Source organism: Zonotrichia leucophrys, chromosome 1A (assembly GCF_028769735.1).
Source record: "Zonotrichia leucophrys gambelii isolate GWCS_2022_RI chromosome 1A, RI_Zleu_2.0, whole genome shotgun sequence".
NCBI lineage: Eukaryota > Metazoa > Chordata > Aves > Passeriformes > Passerellidae > Zonotrichia > Zonotrichia leucophrys.
Genome location: NC_088170.1, coordinates 64,833,386 through 64,857,203, shown reverse-complemented (window position 1 = coordinate 64,857,203; position 23,818 = coordinate 64,833,386). Strand labels below are relative to the sequence as shown.

The window sequence follows — 23,818 nt, the reverse complement described above, 5'->3', positions numbered from 1 at the left end:
TATGCCCCCAGGCTTTCTCACATGCAAACCCATAATCAGCTCCAAAGCAGCAGCAGCAGCAGCTGGGACATGGGACAACTTTGGTTAAGGAACGTATATAGGAAAGGTGTTTTACTGCTACCAATCCTAGCTCCAGGAATAATCCCTCTCTTTTATCTAGTTTAGGTGGGTAACTCATGTAGGGGGCCAGGAAGAGCACATGTGAGTTAATTTTTCAGCTCTAGCAGGATCAGATGTTTATAAATAAATAAATAAGCCTCTAAAAAATAAAATAAAATAAATTACAATATAATAAAAACACAACAGCTGTAAAATAAAGGTTAAGTTGAATATTGGGAAAAGGTTTTATACCCAGGGGGTGGTTGGGCCCTGGAACAGGCTCTGCAGGGCAGCGCTCACTGCACTGAGCCTACAGAACTCAAGAAGGGTTTGGAAATGCTCTCGGGCACAGGGTGAGGTTTGTGGGGTGTGCTGTGCACTGCCAGGAATTGCACTGATGTTACTTTTGGATGTCTTCCAACTCAGGACATTCTGCTTCTGTGATTCTATGAGAGTAAAACACAACAGAGGAAAACAAAATAAAATTTAAAAAACCCCCCAAGAATAAGAAAATAAAACCTATAATAAGAAAAATCAAATCGAGTAAAAAAATCAAAATAAAATAAAACCTATAATAAGAAAAATCAAAACCAAATCAAATCAGGCTCCTTCCTCCAAGCAGCCATATCATCATCCTTAATAAGATTTGCTCAAATACCGCAACTTTTGTTGAGCAACAAATCGGCACCGGCCGCGCTGGCTCCGCCCCTCCCCTCCCCGCAGGCCGGGCCGGCGGCTCCGCACCCGCGCAGGGGCCGCTCCCGCCGCTCCGCCCCGCCCGGGGCCGGGGCTCGGGCCGGAGCTGCTCCGCCTCTCCGGTGCCGGTGGCAGTGCCGGTGCCGCTCCGCCCGGTGCCGTTCCTGGTGCCGGTTCGGCCCTGCCGTTCTCGGTGCGGTTCCCGGTGCGGTTCCCGGTGCCGGCTCGGCCCGCGGGACGCGCGGAGCGGGCGGGGCGGAGGCGCAGGATGAGCGGGCGCCCCCCCGCGGCCGCCGGCGCAGCGCCCCCGCGCCATGGAGGGATTCCCCGCCCGCGGGTACGGCACCGGCGGCGCCGACAACCGGCCGCTCTTCGGGGAGACCTCGGCCAGGGTAAGGGACCCGCCAGCCCGGCACCCCGCTGCCCCCAAACACCCCCGGCAATGCGAACCGCCCCGGGGGAAATGCAGCTGCGAGTCCCGTAGTGCCCCCTTCCCTCCGCTCCCTGCCGGTGTGAATGCCCCCCGGTTATGGGGAAGCTCTTCCCGGCCGCCCCGGTGAGCGGCAGCTCGGCACCCACCCTGCCCCCGGGCTCGGCACGGAGCGGCCCGCCCGAGCCAGGAACCTGCCCGAATCCTGCCAACAAATTTAAAAATCCCTATGGAATAAGAAAGAATCCTCGGTCCCCCTCCAAACAGCGTCAGAAATCAGAAAGGCTGCACCCCAAAGAAAAAATATTAAAGGAGCTCCTCAAATTCCAAAAGAAGGAAAAGCTTTAATTTGGCGTAATTATAAAAAAACCACCCTGAATTAAAACAAAAACAACCGTCTCCTAGTTAGTGCCCCAAAGCAAAAATAATCCATCAACCCCAAACGAACACCGCGCCAATTTTTTAAAAAACCCGAACGATATCCCCAGAACTAAACCCTTCCAGCACGACCCCCTCCCCAAATAACTCACAAAACTATTCCCTCCCCCCTCCTCGCAAGGAAATCAACTTTCAAATAATCCTCCCCAAAGCGACATCCCCCCAAAACTCTGTCGGGAACTTGGGGGTCGGGGGCACCCTGGGAATGGGGCTGGGAAAGGTTTGGACACGGGCAGGGGTGACAGAGCCGCCGTGTCCCACCCGGGTGTGCCCTGCGGAGCCCGGGCCGCCTATAACCCCATCTGGGGGATGGGGATGGGAATGGGGACGGGGATGGGAATGGGGATGAGAAGGGGATGGGGACGGGGGCTGCGTTTGGTGCCTTCCTGGGCACTGATTTTCCTGCCGAGCTGGAGGAGCTGGCGGTGGCTCCTGGGCTGTGGCACAGCGGCTCCTCAGGTGTCAATCCCCGTAAGCCGCTCGGCTCCCGGCGCTGCTGCGGGGCTGTGCCCGGCATGGAGGGGGCTCCTGGAGCTGCCCGGCACCGGGATCCCTCGGGAATCACCTGGAGTGTCACATCATCCGTCCGTGACTTGGGGCTGTCCCCTGTTTGGAGGGGTTACACACTCGTGTGTGTTTGGGGGTGCAGGCTGAAAGTGCCTGAGATTATTCAGAAGTGAATCAAATCCATCACCGCCCTCCCTGCAAGAACTTGGAACTGCTGCTAGTTATAATGTTTAATGAGAACAAAGTGATACCCAGCAGATTTTCGGGGGAAAATGGAATGATGTGGATGAGAAACAGTCAAGAGAGAGATGCTCTCACTGTAGGACAGGCAGGACCCCAAGGAGATGAACTGAGGGGGGACAGGTACCCCACTAACTGTGCTGCCCTGATGGGAGCGCTGGAGGTTTTGGGGCACTTGGGTCAGGGATTTTGGGAAGCTCCCAGCGATGGGCACTTCTGGGGAGTGGGATGTGCCATCGGAGCAGGGAAGCAGTCTGGCACACAACTCCCAAACTTTCCAGCCCAGGTTAAGCCTTCGATGCCTGATCCCTTCCTTTTTTCAGCTACGCCAGTTCTCACAAGGGGGAGTGGTGAATAATAAAGGTGGGATGTTAAATTCAGTTCTGGGCTCTGGTGGGGATCCAGCGTCCTGCACTTCACCCCCTGCCTGTCTCCTGTGGCTGTTTTGGGATCTGTCAGATGGGCTCTTGCTGCTGTACCCATGTCCCACAGACGGGGGATCTCTGTGCTGGCCCGGGGTCCTTCCCTCCCTGGTTCACTGGGGTTGCTTAGGAAGGAACGCTGGTGAGGTCCCGAGCTGGCATGTTCTGGGTCAGAAGTGGAAAAGCCAAACTTTGCCTTTAAACGGGAGCAGCTCTGCCGGGAGGAGTGTCTGCCCCTGTCCCAGCTCTGCTTTTGGGTCTCTGCAAAGGATGGCTGATACTGGCAAACTGGGATCCTCTGCTCGGGCTGGGAGGGGCAGGGGCAGTGCTCGTGCCCCTGGAAGCCCTGAGCCCAAAATTAGGGTTGCCAGCAATTGAAAATGGATGTAGAGATGGGGATTCCCTCTTCCTGCCTTCCTGCACTCTCCTGGTCCCCAAGCTGGTGACTTTGAGGGCAAAGCCACTCAGTGGGGATGGCAGAGCTGGGCAGCAGCACCCACCCCCCTGCCCTGCCGTGGTCCAGCTGCCAGGCTGGGTCTCCTGTGTGCTGCTGAGCAGGACTGGGGCAAGGTGGTGCCCAGAAGTGGCTGCTGGGCAGAGGGAGTGCAGGAACGCGGCACCAGTGAGTGCCAGGCTCTGTGGATGCAGCTGTGGTTCCAGGGATGCAGTGAGGGGTGTGAGACAAGGCAAAGGCACAGCTGCACGGTGGCAAGGAGGGGACAGTGCCACAGGTGCAGCACCTCTCAGGAGAGAAGTTCAAAGTTGGGCTCCTCCATGGTGGGGGTGTTTGTGTGGTGGGAGTTAATTGGGAATTAATTTGGAAAGAAGGCAATAGAGAGACTGAGCAGCTTGGGATGGGAATGATGAGCTTTTGAGGACACACCAGGATGTCCCCATGTCCTGCAGAGGGTGGGTGTCCAGCATGGCCCTGGGCACAGCCTGTTTGGCCTGCAGTTCCACCAGGCTGGGCCTGGCACTGCACTCAGGCTGCAATGGCTGCTGACCATCTGGACTGGCTGATGTCAGGCATAAAAATGGCCTTTCTGTCACTCCTGCAGAGATGGCACCAGGTACCCACGCTCCAGGGGACCTGCCCTTTCCCTTCTCCTGGCCAAGCCTCCCTCAGGATCCCTGGGGGCTCAGCCCACACGCTGCTAACCCGGAGGGTTCAGGGATGGAAGGTGCTGAGCTGGAATAGAGCAAAGAGCAAAGCTGCTCCTCTGTCACAGCCTGTGGAGGGAGAGCAGACACAGTCCCAGCCTAGCCTCAGTTTCCCTGCTGCTCCAAGTAACCTTGACCCAGATCCTCAAGAATCCTGGATTGTGCCCTCCTGCTTTGCAAGGATTTGACGCTTCCTGACCTCATGTCCCTTTCCAGAGGCAGATGGAGGCAGAGGAGACTGCACTGAGAGGCTCCCTGGGAGAACTCTGGTGCCTCCAGCCCCTGCAATCCCCTCCCCAGAGAAAAGGACAGGGCAGGAACCCTCCTGTTTCCAAATGCATCTTGTGCAACAGCGAGACATGGAATTCATCTCCTGCCTGGCTGAATGGGGACCCCCATGGGGGCACTGCTGGGCTCCAGCAGAAATTGGGGTGTGTGTGCAGTACCCTGGGCTGGTCCAGGTCACCTCAGGCTCTCAGTTTTGGTGTCCCTGCTGGGGTTTTTTGTCTTTTCCTCCAGCAGCTATTGCAGTACATAGCAATGCTGGAGAAAAATCCTCCCTGAATCAGCTGTGCTGGTGGTGACCTGTAGGACCCAAGGCTGTCCACAGGCAGTTCCTGCATGCCCAGCAGTGTCTGCCTGGCCAGGCTGTGCTCTCAGACACAGTGTGGAGGTGAAAGGCTCCGTCATCCCCAATCCCTTTAGCCGTCTTGGCCTCTGCTTGAGTATTTTTAACCTTTTTGCTGTGCTAAGCTGCCTGGGGCTGAAGTGTCAGTGGGCACTGGGGAATTCAGCCTCTCACTGCTTTGCCAAGCCCAGGATTTCAGGATCAGTGTCTCTAATCCCTGCATCCTGAAATACCTTCTTGTGCCAGCAGCGTGTTTTGAAAATTTGCCTTGGCCACAGGGACTGGATGCACTGCTGGCATCTGTACCTGATCCTGCTGGCCCTGGCAGGTCCCTCAGTCAGCAGGGTGAGATGAGAGGTCCCTGTGCTGGGGGATGCTCTCTCCCACACTGGAACTCAAGAGAGAAATGCTCCATGGTTGCTGTCAGGTCTGACCCCCTTGTCTTCTCCTGCCAGTCCAGCCTGTCCTGGCACAATGGTCTCAGTTAATGAGGAGCAGGCATGGCTGAGTTTCTGGATGGTGACTGACTGTGTGTCCATCCCTCTGAGCTCTCTGCAGAGCTGGCTGTGCCCTGTGCTCACCAGGTGAGCTCTGCAGTTGGTGACCCACTGCTGGTTCTGCTCCCTGGCATTCCCTGCTGTCTCTCCTCCTGGCACAAGGGATCCAGTTGCTCACCTCTTGCCACCCTGAATAGAGGAGCTGAGCCTGAATACCAGCTCTGGTGTCCTTCTGTAACATTGCCTTGGTGGGCTCAGCCAGGTCTGCAGGACAGGGGCAGAACAGAAATGCCATCCTCTCCTGGTGCCGGAGTGGCTTTTAGGGTAAGGACCCTTCCATGTCCTGCCTAAAGTCAGCTTTTAGTTCTTTCTTTTAGGTGAGGAGGAGGAGTCCAGCTGAGCTGTCATGATGTGCTGCTCTCATGCAGCATTTCATGGTTGCACTTTTCAAGTTGCTTCTCTTGTTTGCCTGGGGTTACTTCTCCTGGTTCCTTTGTGGGGTCAGTGGTGGGTGTCCCATAGCTGGCCCTGAGGCTGCTGCCACATCACCAACTCTGTGTGTGGAAATGCCAGTGAGGAGAAGGGGTTTGTGCCTGGCTGGAGAGGGCCTTGCCCAGGGGATGCTGGTGACAATTTCCTATGGAGGAGAGGGAGTCACTTCTCCCTGCTCCAACCACTGGGACCTCTGGGCTGCAGGAGCATCAGTGGTTTTGTTTTACAAAGAGGAGTTGGGGATTGATAGGAGAGGTTTTGGAGTCTGCTTGCTGTGGCCCTGTCCCCTGGGGATGAGCACAACCAGGGCACAGCATCCACCTGTTCTGAGCCGCCTCAACCTGAGCTCCACAGCCTCAGGTCAGGGCTGCTGGTGTCCCACAAATTCATGGTTTGCTGCTCTCTGCCTCCTCTTTGCTTTCTTCTGGTGCCCTGCTGCTGCCATGTGTTACTTCTTGATGGTCTGGGACTTCTCCCTCTTCAAATCCAAATTCTAGGAGGCAAGAACCATGCAAGAGCAGGTGGAGGGAAGCTCGTGTTGCCCAGTGAAAGCATTTGTGCAAAATGCTCTCACTGCTCAAACTCTTTTCTCACTTTCCCTTCACCATACCTACTTAATGACTCTCAGAACACTTAATTGAAGTCTGGGGTGTTTTCCCTCTGCACGTTTATTCTGCTATATCTGTTTTAGCCTTTGATTTGAGTTGTCAGCTGTGTGGAGTGTCACACCTGGCTGTGTGCATGTGGTGATACATGTTTATACTGAGAGCAGCACCAGGGAGGAGGCAGTGCACTGGCAGGGATTGGAATGTGGTTCTTCTTTTCCTTTGTTTTTTACTCCAGAAGGTTCATCAATACAGGACCTTGCTGTGGGTGCTCCTGTGAGCCTGTGTCACACAGCCCAGTGTCACAGCCAGTGACACTGATGCCACTGGGACGGGACTGATGCTGTCACTGAGGGATCTTTGTCCCAGGGGCAGAAAGTTGTGTCCTCCCAGTTGTTTTACACTGATCAGGAGCAGCAGAAAGCAGTGAGGGGGGATATCTGTCTGTCCAAGCAGAGCCACTGTGTTAGGGTGGAGCATTTGGGGTGTGGGCAACGCTTCACCTCCTTGCCAGCAGCCCACAAATTCCCACCTTAGACTCTATCAGTCTATTAATTCTCAGGCAGTGAAGCTAAAAAAAGCTTTTTCTGACAACCTCCATCTGTGCACTCCCACTTTAAAAAATAAGATTTAAATACAATTTGCACAACTGTAATAGATTTAGATGTAGCAGAGAAGCCATTTGCAAATGAGCAAACCTGCAGGAGGCCTTGACCAGTACAACCTCCCTGGGGTCCGTGGAGGGAGGGGAAACCTTCCTGTGTGGGGCAGGGCTGAGCAGGGAGCCTTGGTGTGCTGCAATAATGTGGATGCTGGCTGATGCTCTCAGTGCTGTTGGGTAATGCTCTGTTTTATGTGGTTTGGGGTTTTTTTGTTGTTAGTTTTTTAGATACACATTAACACTCATCTCTTTTTTCAGGACAGAATCATCAATCTAGTTGTTGGTGGCTTAACAACCTTGCTGCTTGTAGTAAGTATCGCCCATCCCATTTCATGTTGCATCTTTAATGACAGGGAGAAAACCAGAATTCCTCCCCAAAAATGGCTGGTGAAGCTTCCAATGACCAAAGAGGCTCTGATTTAGGGCAGGCAGTCATTTTGGGACATTTCTACCTCTTGAAAGTCTTTGACAACAGGAGAAGGGAAATACATTTCTTTAAGAGCAATTAAATCCCAAAGTTCTCTGGCAGATTGTCCATCCTGGCTGAACATGAGGCTGGGCGAGACAACAAAGCATTATGTGCCAGGAGAGCGTGTTTGCTTCTATTTCCTTCTATTTATGATTTATTGTCCTCTATTTATGGCTTATATAAGTCTTCCCAAAGTTTGTCCCTTTGTGTTGAGCTGTGCTTTCCCCAAGCTTTAAAGACAAACCCAACACAGACATAACTGGAGACCATGAGTGTGGTCCATGGGGGGATTGTTGGAGAGCTGGGGTGCAGGGAAGCTGTGGGGACAGGGAGGTGCCAGCTGGTGGAACACTTGGCTAAAGGGCTGTGTCACAGAGATCTTTTATGAAAAATCCTTTCCTTAGGATTTTTCCTTCTGAGAAGCTGAGAGGCCTCAGGAACAAAATGTAAACAATGGTTATCTGCTGCTGTGAATGCAACAGGTGCATCTGTGATTGGTTTCATGTAGTTGTTTCTAATTAATGGCCAGTCACAGTCAGCTGTTATCATTCCTTTTCTATTCTTAGCTAGCCTTCTGATGAAATCCTTTCTTCTATTCTTTTAGTATAATTTTAATATAATATATATCATAAAATAATAAATCAAACCTTCTGAACATAGTTAGATCCTTGTCTCTTCCCTCATCCTGAAACCCCTATAAACAGAATCTCAGGGATGCTCCTGCATGGGCAGTGTGCACCCCTGGGCCTGATGGCTTCAGGGCCACTTGCAGGGTGGTTTGTGGCAATGAGCCAGTGTGGCAAAACTTTTGGCAAAGATTTTTTCTCACTCCTCTCAGTGTGCAGCTGTATCAAAGCAGTTTTCCTCCAGACTTGCACATCTTCCTTCAGCTCCTCAGGGGTGGGAGGCAGAGGCCAGGGAGGGGTGTGCAGATCAGGATGTGAGCGCTGCTCTGCTCCAGCCCTTGGGCTGAGCCTCTTCTCACAGCAGCTCTGGCCAGAAATCTTGAAATCCTCATCTTTGTTTTCCTCCATACAGGTCACTCTAATCAGTGCTTTTGTCTTCCCACAACTACCTCCAAAACCTGTGAATGTATTTTTTGCTTTCTGCATCTCCTTGTGTTGCATTTCTGCTGGCATTCTTGTAAGTACCGCCACGTTTGCCGTGCTTTTGAGTCAATGGCTCTGAGTAAAACCTGCTTTACGTGGTGCTGCCTTCTTTTTTACACTCTCCTAGAAAAGCTTTCCTGCCTCCATAACACAAGCTGACAATGAGTGAGTGGCAGTGGGTTTTGTATTTACTGCAGGGTGTGTGAACTGAGCCAGCTCCTGCAGCCCAGCTGTGGTGCAAGACTTGTCATCTCTGTGGCATTGCCAGTGCAGTCACAGAGTAGGAAACCAGGGAGCAGAGCCCTGAAATGGGAATGCAGAGATGGATTGTGCTGCAGAAGACACTTTTAGTCGGATCAGCCCTACACTTGCATTAGTCAGTGTCCTTTCAAACACAGGGGATGGGTTACAGGGGTAGGAAGCCACAGCAAGTGGGAGATGTTCCTCTACTCAGTAACTGCAGAATTCCAAAGGAGCTGGTCCCGAGCACTGGCAAAGGGAGCTGGCAGGTCTGAGTTCACAGAATCACAGAATGGTTTGGGTTGGAAGGGGCTGTCGAAGACCATGCAATCCAACCCCACTTCCATGGGCAGGGACATTGGTGGCTCCTCCTTCTGCTGTGGTTTTCATACTTGGAGCATTCTCCTTCCTGCAGCTGTGACCTGGAGCAGCCCTGAGCCCCTGACTGCTGGGTACGCTGGGAAGTTGCTCTGCATTGCCTGGCCAGTCCCAGGTTTTGATCCTACAGCTGGTGGCCACAACTCTGCCCAGAATAGGCTGTGTCAGTGCAAAGCTGCTGTTTGTCCTCATCCACCAGGGTGAGCCAGCTCTGAGAGTTAAAGCCACCCACTCTCCCTCCCTCTCAGCAAAGCTGACAGCACATGTCCTCAGGGCCTGTTTCACATACAGACACACACACTCAGTCCCTCTGGCCACAGGAAGCTGGATTGTTTCACAGGAAGGAAAAAAACCCCAAAACTAAATCACCAAAACCTGCAAGTTGCCAAATCAGTTACCAAAAATAGTTTCCTCAAATACCTGGCTTTTTGAAATATCACAAACTCCTTTTCTCTTCTAGATCTACTGGTATCGACAAGGAGACCTGGAACCCAAATTTAGAAATCTAATTTACTACATATTGTTTTCTATTGTCATGTTATGTATATGTGCCAACCTGTACTTCCATGAAGTGGGTAAATGAAGGACATTGGAATACCCAGCAATGATGCTGCTGTGTCAGAATTGCTTCCAGCTCAGCTCTCAGCTCCACTCGAGACATCCAAGTGAGAACCATCAGCCTGAGAGGAAAGAAGTGGGTTGTGCAAGGATAAATCAGTACATGATTTTCATGTAAATGTATATGTAATGTCCCTCTTGTTGGGGAGAATTATTGCCATAAGACGTGACATTCTGCTTTTTTTTGAAGAGCTACTGTTGCGCTTAATGAACATTCCAGTTGTACTGATGTTTCAGAATGGCACAAGCTTTTTCATTTTGGAAAAAAACTGCACTTTTTTATTACTGTACAAATAAACTGCAGCACTGAAAGGATCTGTGGCAGTATAAATAAATGGCATCTTACAGTCAAGTAAGACAAATACTCTTTATTTTGTTGAAACTGAATATACAATTATTTCTGTTCCCTAGGCAACCATTTAAAACTACAACTTATTTTTCACATTAACAAAACCACAGACTGAAAAAGACCAACTCTTGATTATGAAGAGCTAATTACAGAAATAAATAAAATAATTTATACAAGTCTTTAGTTTCTATAGCTTTTTCTCTTGATTCCTAGCTAACAGGCTGCTGTTCAGCCTAGTGTCTGTTTCAAACAATGCAGGAATTAATTGGCCTTCTTTGCCTCGAGGCCCTATGTCCAGACTCTCACAGAGCTATTCCTCCAAGACTTTGCCACCTCCACACCACTCCCCATTTACTAACTTGCTGCAGGAATCACATCTGGAGAGGTGGCTGGTAGTGTCAGGTAAACAGCAACAAACGTTCCAACCTACTCACAACAATCTCCAAGAAATTCCCAGCTTGTTGGGGGAGGCTGGTGGGTCCCAGTAGCTTCCCTTTCTCATAGCCCTTCCCTTTTTATTTCGCTTGCTGTAGTGATGAAAGAAAAAAAAAACCAAAAAAACCCCAAGATTTTCCACAAGTGATCTTTCTGAGCTCTGTCCATTGCCAGCAATGGACTCCTCAGGAACAAGCAGACCAGGCAAGTCCCATAAGCTTCTGCCTTCTTCCTATGCCACAGACATGTGAACGAGCCAGGTGAGATGGGAGCACACACCACAGCTTCACGATGCTGCCCATGCTCCCTGAAGTCTGATGGAACTCACTCCTTCCTGAAATGTAACAGTCTCTTACTCCATGTGTTACAAGAGTCAGTAAGTGCAAAAATCCTCACCCATTCTTCATGAAACCTGTGCAAACTACTACTTGCTGTGGCACTAAGAGGCTCCAGTCCACAATCCTTGACTTCTGTCCAGTTTTCCACGTGTGCAGCTCAGCACATCAGTAACAAGTCAGATCAGAACTGACTGCATGGAGCTGAGCACTGTGAGCACTGCAACAGAGGCTCTTCAGCACACTGGAACAGCCCAGTGAGACGTGGCACCTCAGTCCTCCCTCCTGGTGAGGGAAACAGCCTGAGCAGAGAAAGTGCACCGCAGCCATTTCACACTGGAAGCTCCTGTTCAAAGAGACAGACTGTGACTGCTTTCTTTGGAGACGTGGCACAGGTTGTAACTAACTTCACAATGCAAACATGGTCAATAGGAAATGGACACCACTGCTGCTTCTCAGGGACAGCTCACTAAATCCTCAACATCCTTGGAATCTTCTGAGTCAGGACTGCCCAGCGATGAGCCAATAATGTGTGACCCATCTCCATGGTGCTGCAGGATAGGATCTGGCAAGGGAAAAAAAAGCATTAAAACTATTGCTGTGCCATTACAACAAGATATAAAACACAAATTTAGGAGACAGGAAATGTAGCCTGGAATTCTAACCAATTGCAAGCAGTGTTGCTCAAACTGGGCAGTTTGCAAGTTCTAGTTTCACAGGATCACAGAATAGCTGGGGCTGGAAGGGCCCTCTGGAGATCCCCTAGTCCAACCCCCTGCTACAGCTGCTTCAGCCAGAGCACTTTGCACAGGACCACATCCAGGTGTGAGTATCTTTAGAGAAGGTAAGTGATATATAGATGGATATGGATGCAATGGTGTGACTCACATTTCCATCCATCAGGTGTTGCACTATCATTGCTGACCCTCTGATGGCTCTACAGGGAGATGCTTCCTCTGGGGAGGAGTATTTGCTAGGTTACTTGCAGTTTGATAGCACTGATATGTAAAATTATTTTAGAGAAAGCAAGGATGTATGAAGCATTGTCTGCAGAGACTCAGAAGCTCTGTACACTGCTTTAATGACAGGGACTGTCATACCTGTGAGAGTTGTCAAGGGCAAGACTGATTCATTATCCATATCATCTGTTGCCTGGATAAAACCATGGGAAGAAGGAACAATAAGCACAGTCTCATCATCTATTGTAGGCTGATCAACTTGTTCTTCTATTGTTGGGGAACCCAGATCCTGCACAACAGAGAACAGGCCATGAGAGTGTATTCATGGTAACACAAACAAAAACCTGCATTGCTCAGCCATACTCCACTCTGGATGAGTTTTATCTCATTGAATTGAAATGTCACCGCCTGAGATAGTTTATTTCAGCATTTAGAGGGCATGTTATCTTAGTGCAGGCACCCAAAAACAAGATGAGAAGAATTTTACCCTGTAAAGCAATGTGGAGAGGAAGGAAGACACTGCAAGGTGGTGATAAAATGTTCCCCTGTAAGTCAAATAGTAAGTCTGTGAAGAGGAATATTTAGGCTTTTCCACTGCTTTCGGTCTAGATGTTCTGAGACTGAAGCATTACCATTATAGCACTTACCTGCTCCATAAACCCAACAGCTTTACCTTACGTTTCACAACTCCTGTTGTCAAGTTTGAATTGACACTGAACACAGAGCTCAAAAGACCCCCTTTATTTGCTGTGCCTTGCTTGGTCTGTCACTGGCTGGAATTTGGCTCCAGACTTGTTCTGCTGAACCTAATGGTACCACAAGACTGGCAAGACACTGATTCCTTCCAGGTACAGCTGTCAGTACCCTCATTCTCTTCCAGTCCTGCCACTGCTGCTGCTCCTGCCTCTTCCCTGGCTCCTGTGGTACTGGAATGGCAGCAACACATCTGGCTGACTCAGTGTCAAAGCACACTCCTGGTTCCACAAATGCAGTGAAAAGTCATCCCACACATCACTGCCAGAACCAGCAGAGATATCTGGATTCCAGTTTTTCATGTGCAACACGGATAAGGTTTGTTCAAACTTCAGGAATCCCTGATGTAAAATTCTAGCAACTGCTGCTGACACAATGGAAGGTACCTGGATTTATCACTGAGATTACAGCCCTCTGTGTTTAAGAAAATCCCAATGTTCCTCCACCTTGTTTTTTGTAGGAAAACTTGTTTCCCTATGTAACTGCACAGTGTTTTTGCAAAGAGAGCTGTCTGAAAATCCCTTCCTTGATGCTGCTGGAGAGGAGCTGACAACCTGTGAACTGCACAAGGTCCCATGCACAAGGGCACGGTGTGCCTGGCCTGCAGGAGCAGCTCTCAGCAGAGCACACAGCTCTGCCCACAGCAGCACTGGGCTGCAGGGCCTGAAACTGGGAAGAGGAGGCGTGAAAAACTAAAGAAGCCATTGTGGCAAATGGGCACCTTTCCCAGGCAGAAATAATAAAACCCTGCAGCATGACTGCCTGCCTCCCACTACCCACCCACAGTGACAATACAACCCTGGCAAGCTCATAAAAATAACACTGACTTAAAGAAAACAAAATGTAGGCATGTTTTTCTGGAGTAACTTTTCACTGAGAATTACTCACAGACAGTTCACTATTTCCTGGAATTTAAGTACACATGTCAAACTTGAATCTGACTTGAAGAGTAAGGCAAATTAGAATTACAAATTCAGTTTGTTTTTCTGTATAGTAAAAAAAAGGTTTAGTTTTACATTCTGCTAGCCATGAGCAATTTGTACAAAGTTAAACTACGAACTAGGTTAATATCAAAAGTTTATTAATTGTACCTTGAGAAGCTGAAGTTTTAAAATGAGAACAGAAAGCTGATGGCCTGCCTCAAATGTTGAAAATCTTATCACAATTTTGTCAACCATGACACAGAAAGAGGAAAATGGAAGAATAATCCCCATCTTCTGATGTATTCAGGATTCAGATGCTTCTGTAGTAGAAAACTTAAGATGTACAAAGATCCTCCCTTTTGTAAGGGCATAACAGATATGCACTATCTATTAGAAGCTTCTTCAAAGACAAGGCCAAAGCATATTAATGATGGATTTTCCAGGCTGACAAAGCAGAAATGCAGCTACTGTAGAGAACAATGTCCTAAAAAACAGCAAGGGGTGTTTCATTCTAACTCATCTTTTCCCAAATTTCAACCTAACCAAACCCATAAAAGAAGAGGAATTTTGTACTGACTAAAGAGTGTTATCATCTTCTTTTCAGCACCTCTGTTTTCTGTGACTTAGTCATTTTCATAATTCCAGCAACTGAAAGAAACAATCCAAATAGCTGTAATCATTTGGATAAACTCATTTCTGCATCTCAGGTGTTGGAGATGAACAAATCTGAGGCCAGAGAGAGAAGTAGCTTAATGTTTCAAATTCCCATTTAACGGATACTTGGCTGGAGCAGGATGTTTAACAGAAGCCCTCAAAACTGGAAAATGAGGTGCATCTTGAATTATGTTAGACTTATAAAGCAAACCCCAAATACTCTAGCTCTCCTCCCTTGCTCAATCTATCTGTTGATGCAGGTGTGTTGGACAATTACCAGCCCAGTTTAAAGAACAGCATCAAGCAGGAATCACCTGAAGGCACCTGTTGAGTGCCACCAATGCTGCACCATGCAGAAGAACCCTGAGTAGTGAAGCAACTCCACAGCTCAGTGCTCCAGATAAGTAAAATATAAGCCTTGGTACCCAATTAAATGCTGATACTTTCATACTTGTAACACACTAATGAAGCTCAAGGGTAGAGGATCTCAGCAAATACTTGTAGAACTGTGATACAGAATCACAGAATTGTTTGGATGGGAAGGGACCTTGAAGATCATTTCAGGCCCCAACCATCTGGCCTTGAACACTTCCAGAGATGAGGCAGCCCACAGCTTCTCTGGGAAACCTGTTCCAGTGCCTCACCAGTGTCATAGGAAAGAACTTTCTCCTAATGCCTCATCTAAACCTACATTCTTTCAGTTTGAAGCCACTCCCCCTTGTCCTGTCACTATACCTCTTATGAATAGTCTCTCTTCATCCTTCTCCCTTCAGCTACCAGTATAAATGAAATCACTGAGATATTTCAGACCAATAGCTTAACATCAAGGCCAGATTCAATGAAATAATTCTCCAGAATTGCAGAAATGGGGAAAACACCAAGTATCACACCCTCCCTTACCTCAGTAACGTAAGTGCTGGGTAAACCAGAGTGAGAATCCTCATTCTGTTTCAGGCTAGCATCAGCAATCTCCTCCTCTGTTCTTACCAGAACTCCATCCATCAGTTCTCTACTATTCCTGCTGCTAAATTTGGAAGCATCATCTTCGTTGTAGGCTGACTGCTCTTCATCACTCAGCTTGGACTGATGGATATCATGTGGGAAAGTATTTGTTCCTAGGGTGTCTGGAGGATCTGTCAGGTCAGCTGACTGAATGTCTGCATCCACAGCCAGCTCTGTCTGGGTGACAGAGGAGGAGATGTCTTCAGCAGCAACGGTGCGGATTATGACACTCGGCGTGTGGCACTGCACTGTGACGTTGTCACTTGTGTTTAACAAATGCTCTGGCTGTCAGCAGCATTTGCAAAAAAGAGACAAACAAAACCCCAAAAAAGGTCAGAGACTTTCCTCTTACTATCGACAAATCTTTCAAGCAAATACAAGCAAAAAGATTCCAATTGCTAAAAAGATTCCAATTGCTAAGTGTAGTTTAGAGTTTCATATATACAGTATGTCTGCCCAGATCATCTGTTGGCCTCTCCTGTTACTAAAGGATAACTTTGTAGACTGAATGTGGTGTCATGTGTTCTTTAAGTCACAAGTAAATTAAATAATAATATGAAGGAGGCAACCATTCAGGTGAGGATCACTGTAGATTCAAAAGATCAGTGTTTTTCCACTGAATTTTTCATAATTTTGTGATTCAATCTCCAGTTTGCTTCCCTTTCCCTCCCTCCAGCAAAAAGCAATACTTGTCACTACTATCCAAGTGTTGTGGACCAGTATCTATTTGTGAGAGTAACTGAAAACATCACAAAACAACAAGACTTGTTTTTTTTTTTTGCTGGGGTTTTGCTGGGGATCAAGCCACTAAATGGAGACATTCTGTTCAGAGCTTGCTCACTAAGCTAAGTTCTGAAGCAACCTGAGATTGTTTTTTAACAAACCCCCAAAATTCTCAGTCTTCAGGATTGTTATGACTTAGGAACTGCTTTACAAGTTTAACAGACATGTGCAGGGCCCTGCATTACAATGTTCCCCTTCCCCCAGTGCCCCAAGGCTGGGCTGTCCCCACCCAGAGCTCTCACAGATAAGGCGTGAACGATGATCTGCTCCGGGGAGGCCGGAGCTGCCGCGGCCGTCAGGGTCATGGTGGGGCTCGTTGTCAGCGTTAAAGGCAGCCCTTGGCTCGAGCTTGTCTGCAGTAAGTAGGTACCCGGTGTCCCAGTCGGCTGGAGGTGGAAAGACTACAAAGACAACACAGGTTTAATACCCAATTGCAGTGCCCAGGACATGCTGGAGCATTTTGGTTTACATGACCCAGCCTAACTGTAACTCCCCTGGAAAATCACCACACCAATCCAATCCCTTCTGCACTGACTGCTGCACTGCACTCAAAAGGCAGAAAATAACTCAGCTGTAGCCCTAGGCTACCAAGGCAAGGATTCAGGGCAGGAGCCCAGCAGGTCTGTAATATGCTGTACATCAGCAGGTAAAAAAGGAACAAATTCAGCTTATTTTGCATTGAGATGGAAAAGGAACTGCGCTCCAAATTACAGGACAATGCAACTGAGACAATCTTTACTTGCTGGGAGCTTTCTCTGGCTCCTTTATGTCAGATTTCAACAATGAAAAAAATCCAAGCACAAAGGAAAACTGTAGCATTGAAGCAAATTTAAAGCATTTAACTATAATTCACATCTTACTCGTCAGCCCTAATGGATTACACTTTCAGAAATACGTTTTAGAACTCTTCTTCTTTCTACTTGAAAACCTTCCTTTTTTTTTTTTTTTTGGAAATGCACACTTTATAGTCTAAGAAGTAGCTGGGCTGAAAATAAAAGAAGAAAAAGCCACAGTAACAAACACCAGTCACTTACTGGAAGAATCTCAAAGGTCTGTAGTGTTCCACTGTTCAGTGTTATTGTCTCAGAGTCAACAGTAGCAGCAGGGGAATCGGTTGAGGCTGCAAAAGGAAGGAAAAAAAAAAAAAGAAAAGGAAAGTATGTAAACCAGAATGTTCAGGCCTGTAGAGAGCATAACATACTATAATTAATACATGGCAGGGTACTGTTAATTCCCCTAAGAGGAAAAAGAAAACTGGCTGCAGTCCTAATGACAAGGTTCTCTAATTGGTACCCAAGATACAATTCTATTTAAAGAGAGCATTCTACAATCCAAAAGAGCAAAAGAAAGTAAATATGGGTTTAGCACAGAGATAAAAGCAGAAAATAAAGTTTCTGACATGATTTAATTACTTTTTGTAATGAGATTTGCAAGAGGTTCTAAAGTAAGGATACCCTTTGGTGTAATAATATCCTTTGGATCATGTACTGCTGGTTTTAAACCAGTGTCAGGCTTAATATTGTTGTGTTTCCCACAGACCTCTTTTTCTTTTTTTGTAATTTTTAATCTTTTCTGCCCTCCACAATATGTCCACCCCTGATGAAAGTTCAGATGCTTCCCAGATATTTGCCTATCCTGTGTGTTATGACTGCAGTATAAAAGCTGTAAGTATTCTTACTACAACTATGTAATTATTTATGCAATTAGCTCCACTAATTCTAAAAGTAGTGAAGAGAAGCACTGGAAACAGTTGATGTAGGTATTTTAAGATCATCAGGTCCAAACAACTTGTACTCAAAACTTTATAATCATAATTACAATTTCTACTTACTCTTAAAAAAATCACAAGTTCCAGGAAGCTGAAACCAAATTAATACTCTGTCTGGGGTTTTCCAGTAATTTCCTAAATGCCAAAAGGGGAAAAGATCTACAAGATGATAACAGTGACCCAAGCACTGGAAACTTTGCCATTTCAGACTCTGTGTCAGCAAAATACAGTAATTTTGGTCTCTTAAGAAGATAAAAGCTCAGTTTTGAAGCTATTATTGTTGTAGTGGCATTTCAAGGTTTCCTGCTGCAGATTTGCTGGTACTCAGTAGCAGAGAGCTGTAAACTGTGACCTGTCAGTCACCTAGCCAGTATATTCATAAAACCTCAGGAATTGCCCCTTTGAAACCTTGAGCCTTGCACCAAATGCAGCTGGAAGTGGGTAATAGGTTCAGCTCCCATGGGACTGTGAAACACACAATACAAAATTCACTCTGATTACACAACCAGAAATTTTTCAGAAAAGCAGACTAAAATGGGGGAAAAGGCTTGTTAGGCAGACATGGGCAAGTGAAGTCACAAAACAACCATGACAGGATTCAACTCAGAGATGACTAAAGGTTCCAGGATCCCAGCCCATCTTGCCTTCTCATCAAAACCCATCAGCTTGGATCAAGCTTCACTCAAAGTCTGAGACTACTGACATATTATGACAGACAAAAAGTTCTTGGCTTGGTGTCATCTGTCATTCTAATTAGAAAATAAACCACATAAAATGAAGCTAGCACTTAATAAATAGATTAAGATAGATTGACCTCCTAAAATTATAAACAGAAAATGGTCTGCCAAATGCCTATTGAGGCACAGTCTGAAGAATCAGTTTGTAGACTGAGCAGCTTAGCTCAGAGCAGGGTGCTAATAATGCCAGGGCTATGGGTCCAATCCATGTGTGGGCCACTCATTTAAGAGCTGGGACTCCATGATCCACGTGGACTCTTTCCAATTCAGAATATTCTGTAACTAATTTGGTAATCAGCAAGACCAAAGCACTAAATTTTCCTAATAAAATTTACAAATTACAAATGGTGCAAAATAATATACAGTGCAGATGACAGACTGCATGTGACTGGAGTTACTTAACAAGATTAGTTACAAAATCAAGCAGTAAGAACTACACTCAGAGCAGATCTGGTAATCAATGTTAGATAATGAGCAAAGTTCATCCTTAAGAGCATGGGAAGCATCAACTTAAAAAAAAATACAGTGGTTTAGCAGAACACTGGCTGTTGGTGTGACTTAGCAGCTAACATTTTCCAGTGTGTTTGTGACTAGAAATAATTGCATAATAAAGGACTAGGAAAACACACTTACACCTTCCCTTCAGTGCCCTGTATCAGAACTTAGGGACAGTGGTCTGTGTAACTTGAAAAGGACAACTTTTACATAATGCTCACTGCTGTGTGCAAGAGTGACCAGAAACAACTTAAGGAATAAACAAACACACTATCCTCACTAAGAGGTTTGTGCACTGAAGGCTTTTCAAAGAACAGGTTATGTGGCAAACTCCTGTATGCACGCACACAAACAGACACCTACAACACCTGTGTCCAGTGCTCCAATTGTAGCTTCTTGGAACTACAGTCACAGCAATATCTACATTTGCCTAACAAAGTTAGAAACAGGTAAACAGAACACAGAAATGTTTCATCTGAAGCTATGGCATGACCAAGAGAGAATGAATACAACTCCTTAAGACATGCTCACTCCTCCCTCACCACCTCAGCAGAAGCAAGTTGCAGGCTCTGTGTGAGTGGTTTGTTGCAGTACTTACAGACATGGGTGATCTGCACTGGGATCTGCAGAGCTGCCATGGGGCTGGGGGCACTGCCCGTGCTCTCCTCCAAGCGAGCCACGCGGATCTGCACGTGCTGCACCCCCGAGCTGGAGTTACTGCTTGCTAAGCCACTGCCACACTTGTTCTCTGCAAGCTGGTGCCCTGGATTGTTTTTTTGGTTCTCGTGGAGCTGTTTAAGACCCTTTATCAGCACTGAGAGAAAAAACACCCATGCTAAAGCAGGTTGAACAAGCACATTTGAAATGCTGCAATTGGTGATTTACCCAAGATGAAAAGAGCAAAAAAATCCTACAGAATCTGGAACTTAAGTAATCTCCAGAGATACAAAAACTAGAAATTTAGCACATACATAGACCATTTATAGCCAACTACAGCAGTGAACTAGATTTCCTCATGGAACCCAGGTACTTCATGATGCTTGGGGGAAAAAAAAGAACAGGCCATAAAATTTTGGAACTCTCTAAAAAGATGCATGATATATCCCCAAGCTACAATCAAGTGCAAGTATCACTAGCTGTGTAATGCTGCTACCAGAAGTAAATCCTCCAATCTTCTACAACATGGAAGCAGATTTGTTTAAGAGCTTGACAGAAATGTCACTGAAAATGGGGAGCAAGAGAGAATGAATCCCATAGTTGTTATATCACAATTCTTCACCTGTGCTTGAGGAGGCCCACTGCTCCAACAGAACCACCCACCCTTCTTCTCTGTAATTGCTTTGGGAGCAGCTGATTTAACAGCAGGTCACAAAACCCGAGGCCTCAGCTTGTCTAGAATTCATTACAGCCAACTGCCTAAACATCTCCCCTTTGTCAGGGGAAAGAGAGCAGAGCCTGTTGATTCAGTGCTGCATTTATCTATGAATTATTTGCTGCAACAACTGCCTATTAATGTGTGGTAACGTCACAGCTGCAGTCTTGAGGCAGGACTAATACATAACCACACTGTCAACCACAGCACAAGAGTGCATTAAATTACATCCTTCATTAATTATGACATGACTAATCTGATTTTTTTCCTCTTCCCAAGTAAGACAAAGGGAGGTCTGAAGGTCACAAACAACCCTTTGGCTTAGGCACTAGTTTCCTCAAGCCAGAATGGGAAAATGGTATGAATTGTATTTGGGGAAGCTTTATACTCCTGACTCCTGCCCTCCTCTCATTGCAGCTAGTAGTAGATCTACTTTCTGTCTACAGCTAAGGCTCAGCACCTGACAAAGATTACATTTTAACATCATAAAGGCAACACATCTAACCTGAGGCCATAGTTAGGCTGCACATACATATCCTCTTCCACCTGAAGAGGTCACTGCCCTCCATACCAAAGATCAGCATCATCTGAGATCTGCCAGCTGAGCTGCTTAGATACATATTCTCACTTTAGCCAAACTGAGAAGGGATGGCAAAGTCTGTCTAGCTGAACATATCAGCTTGGCCTGTTTGACTGAAACACTTAAGGACTGCTTGTAGGAGCAATTCAGCCAGCAGATCCAAGGGGCCAGTAACTTCCAGCAAAGAAGCAATGTGCTCTTTGGCCAGCAATGCTGTAAGCAGACAACAAAATGCAGCCTTATTCCTGTGACATATGTGAAAAAAGCTTTCAGAAGAGAAATGTGCAAGCAGTACATTACCAGGGAATGAAACATCTTTGTGGTTTGCAATCTGTCTTTTAATGGTCCACCATTTACTCCGGAGCCACTGTGGGGAGCGGACACTACTCCATCCCTCAGCCAGCAAGTCCCAATTGATGTCATTCTCATCAGAAACTTCAAGTTCCGCTATCCTGGCAGGACACAGAAAACAGGGAGCTGTCAGAAAGGGCCCCCCAGGGCGGCAGGGGTGCCGCACGCGTCCGGCCGTGGCACACGTAACAGCGCAGAACGACATGCTAGTGACCAGCCCCAGGAATCGACACAGGCTTCCAAGGCTCCACGCTGCCAGAGGTCAAGCAGAGTCATAAACAACAGAAGATGGACTAGACCTGTTAGATGATCCAGTCCATCTCCTTGCCATGCAGGATTATTCTCTTTATTTACTTCTACATTAGGTCTTAGATCGGATTATCGTGAAGCATTCCAAGTGGTGGCACTTGCATCTTTTCTTTTTGAAAAAACATTCCCCAAACACATCTCCAAGGCAGGAAATACTTCCTGAGATTCACTCTGAACATTCACTTAATTAATTTCATGTTATGATATTTACTTGTTTTCTTCTAAGTAACAACCATCCGTGCTTAACAGAGATTTTTGCCTTCTCTCAGATGCTTCTTAGCCAAAGTAGATAAAGTTAACTACAGCAATAAACACTTCCTCATGAATCAATCCCACCAGGCTCTCCAGATAAGGGACAGTCTTCTCTACCAGAATCTATGTGAAATCACCAAAAATCTCTAAATTGCCCTTATCTGTACATAGAGCATATGAAAGAGAGGTGAATAGCGAGGGGAAAATAATTTTGTGGAAGTTAAGAAAAGTCCTCTTCACAAATAAGGCAAGAGCACTCTTGCTAGCTAAAGAAAGAAAGAAGTAAAAATGAAAAAAAAAAACCTACCAAAACCAACCCTGTAGGATAAGTAAAAGATATCTGGACAGACCAAACCAGAAAAATTAAGAAATACACCCAGCACATTCTGAAATGTGGAATCAGGCTCCTCATTTTGAGTTTATGTCAAACAGCTTCAGTAAATTTGTTTATACTACTTTGTTTAAGTAATCCTTAAATTCCCTGGATGCCCTGGCTTTTTATTCCCACCCAACCCACAAAAATCCACTGGCTAAAAAGCTTGAGTTAAAGGCATTCAAAATGGGAGGAGGACTGGAGAGAGCAAAAGATTTCCAAAGTCACTACCAGGCTGCCAGTTCAAATGTAGTCAGAGATGCTGATATCCAATCAGTGTTTGTTGGCCTACATGAAATTAATTTGCAGTCTCAGTTTAGCTCTTTGTAGACAAGATGTCCACATCACAGAAACCACCACCACACTTGACCCTTGTTGGTCATCTCAGCAGAGAGGCCAAGGACTGAACGGGCAGGGAGACTGAGCTACCCTCCAGTTAAGGGTTAAAGCGCATCGGTGGGGCAACGTGTGGGAAGCTTGCACGGTTTGCTGCCTGTGCTGTACCTTTTCTGTGGAATAAAGAAGACTTCAGTCTCCAGGGTTTTCAATCTGACACCTTTCACGAACACTAACATTCACTAAAAAAACAAAAAACAAAAAATATGTTCAATAATCAATCTCTGGGAACTGTAAACACAGCAGTGATTTTTGGAAGGTTCTAGAATTTTCAGTGTCTAGGAAACCAGCTAAATGGACCCCAATGGAATCCTGCTAGCAACACATATTACAAACCTTTAAAAGTAACTAAAATAACAAACCTCAAGATCAGATTTATTTCATCCTCCTTGGTCCACTCGGTGCCTCCACTTTGTTTCCAGTTGAGATAGTTGAGCCATTTAGAGCGGCACTGCTTCTCCGAGCGCGTCCCGACCCGCTCTGCCACCGCAGCCCAGGACACACCTTGGGTGACAATGTCACCTGGCTCTGTGCTTGTCAGCTCGTGCACCACTTCTGCCAGTCTCTTCTCTTCTTTCTCTGTCCACTTTCCTGAAAGAGAGAGAAGCCCTCCACCTTAACCAGGTTCTGATCCATAACATGCCAGCAGATATTTAACTGCCATGTCCAACACCTTATTCCAGATGCAAATATTGACTTGTGAAGAAGATGTAACTGTTCTTAATTACTAATAATTTATATTATATCCATTCTTGAATAACAAATCAACAATTCCATTGTACTGCTGCCGAATTTCTCTTTTCTCTTCCTCTCACAGATGAATAAGGCCACACAGAGCTTGTCCAAAGAGTGACCAGAGCAAACTGATCCAAGCTATCTGAACTGTATTAGCTGGAGTGAATTAACCATGCAACAATTATTCACATGAGGTCTGACTGCATTTTCCTTTATACTTGAATATATACATTACAAAATAAACAGTACTTTACTCCTGAAATGCATCTGTCTTCTCTCTTGACACCAAAGACACAGTGTAAGTCTATAATCATTAAACACAAGAGACAGAATTTTAACCAGAATATCCATTTCTGACACCAGCATTTACCTCACCTGTGTTGCAGGTATCCTTCATCAGCCTACATCGATCCTTTACAGATGAAGCACTTCTCCCCAGGGCAGCTCCTATTGTGGCCCAATCATTACCATGCTTTACTCTCAGCCTACAGAGAAACATGCTCATTAACCCTATATCCACTTAGGAAATCACCAAAGTAGCAAATATTCACTAATAGAAACAAGATG

General features: G+C 46.5%; 2 protein-coding genes across 2 annotated transcripts in view; one reads left to right on the top strand and one right to left on the bottom strand.

The window, feature by feature from the left end:
• The first annotated feature begins 843 nt into the window (after positions 1–843).
• Positions 844–10,218, top strand: TMEM243 (transmembrane protein 243). Its single transcript, XM_064702981.1, has 4 exons — positions 844–1,187; positions 7,135–7,185; positions 8,384–8,488; positions 9,533–10,218. The coding sequence occupies exons 1-4, from the start codon at positions 1,110–1,112 to the stop codon at positions 9,653–9,655; spliced, it is 357 nt and encodes a 118-aa protein (XP_064559051.1). The 5' UTR covers positions 844–1,109; the 3' UTR covers positions 9,656–10,218.
• The window catches only part of DMTF1 (cyclin D binding myb like transcription factor 1), a 28,855-nt gene continuing 15,080 nt past the window's right edge, over positions 10,044–23,818 (bottom strand). The window contains exons 9-17 of the mRNA XM_064702980.1: positions 23,627–23,736; positions 22,879–23,107; positions 21,136–21,287; positions 19,482–19,697; positions 16,918–17,003; positions 16,126–16,284; positions 14,999–15,385; positions 11,910–12,057; positions 10,044–11,374 (exon numbers count right to left, since the gene is read on the bottom strand). Of these exons, the coding sequence (XP_064559050.1) occupies positions 11,265–11,374; positions 11,910–12,057; positions 14,999–15,385; positions 16,126–16,284; positions 16,918–17,003; positions 19,482–19,697; positions 21,136–21,287; positions 22,879–23,107; positions 23,627–23,736 (1,597 nt within the window). The 3' untranslated portion in view covers positions 10,044–11,264. The remainder of the gene's footprint in view (positions 11,375–11,909; positions 12,058–14,998; positions 15,386–16,125; positions 16,285–16,917; positions 17,004–19,481; positions 19,698–21,135; positions 21,288–22,878; positions 23,108–23,626; positions 23,737–23,818) is intronic.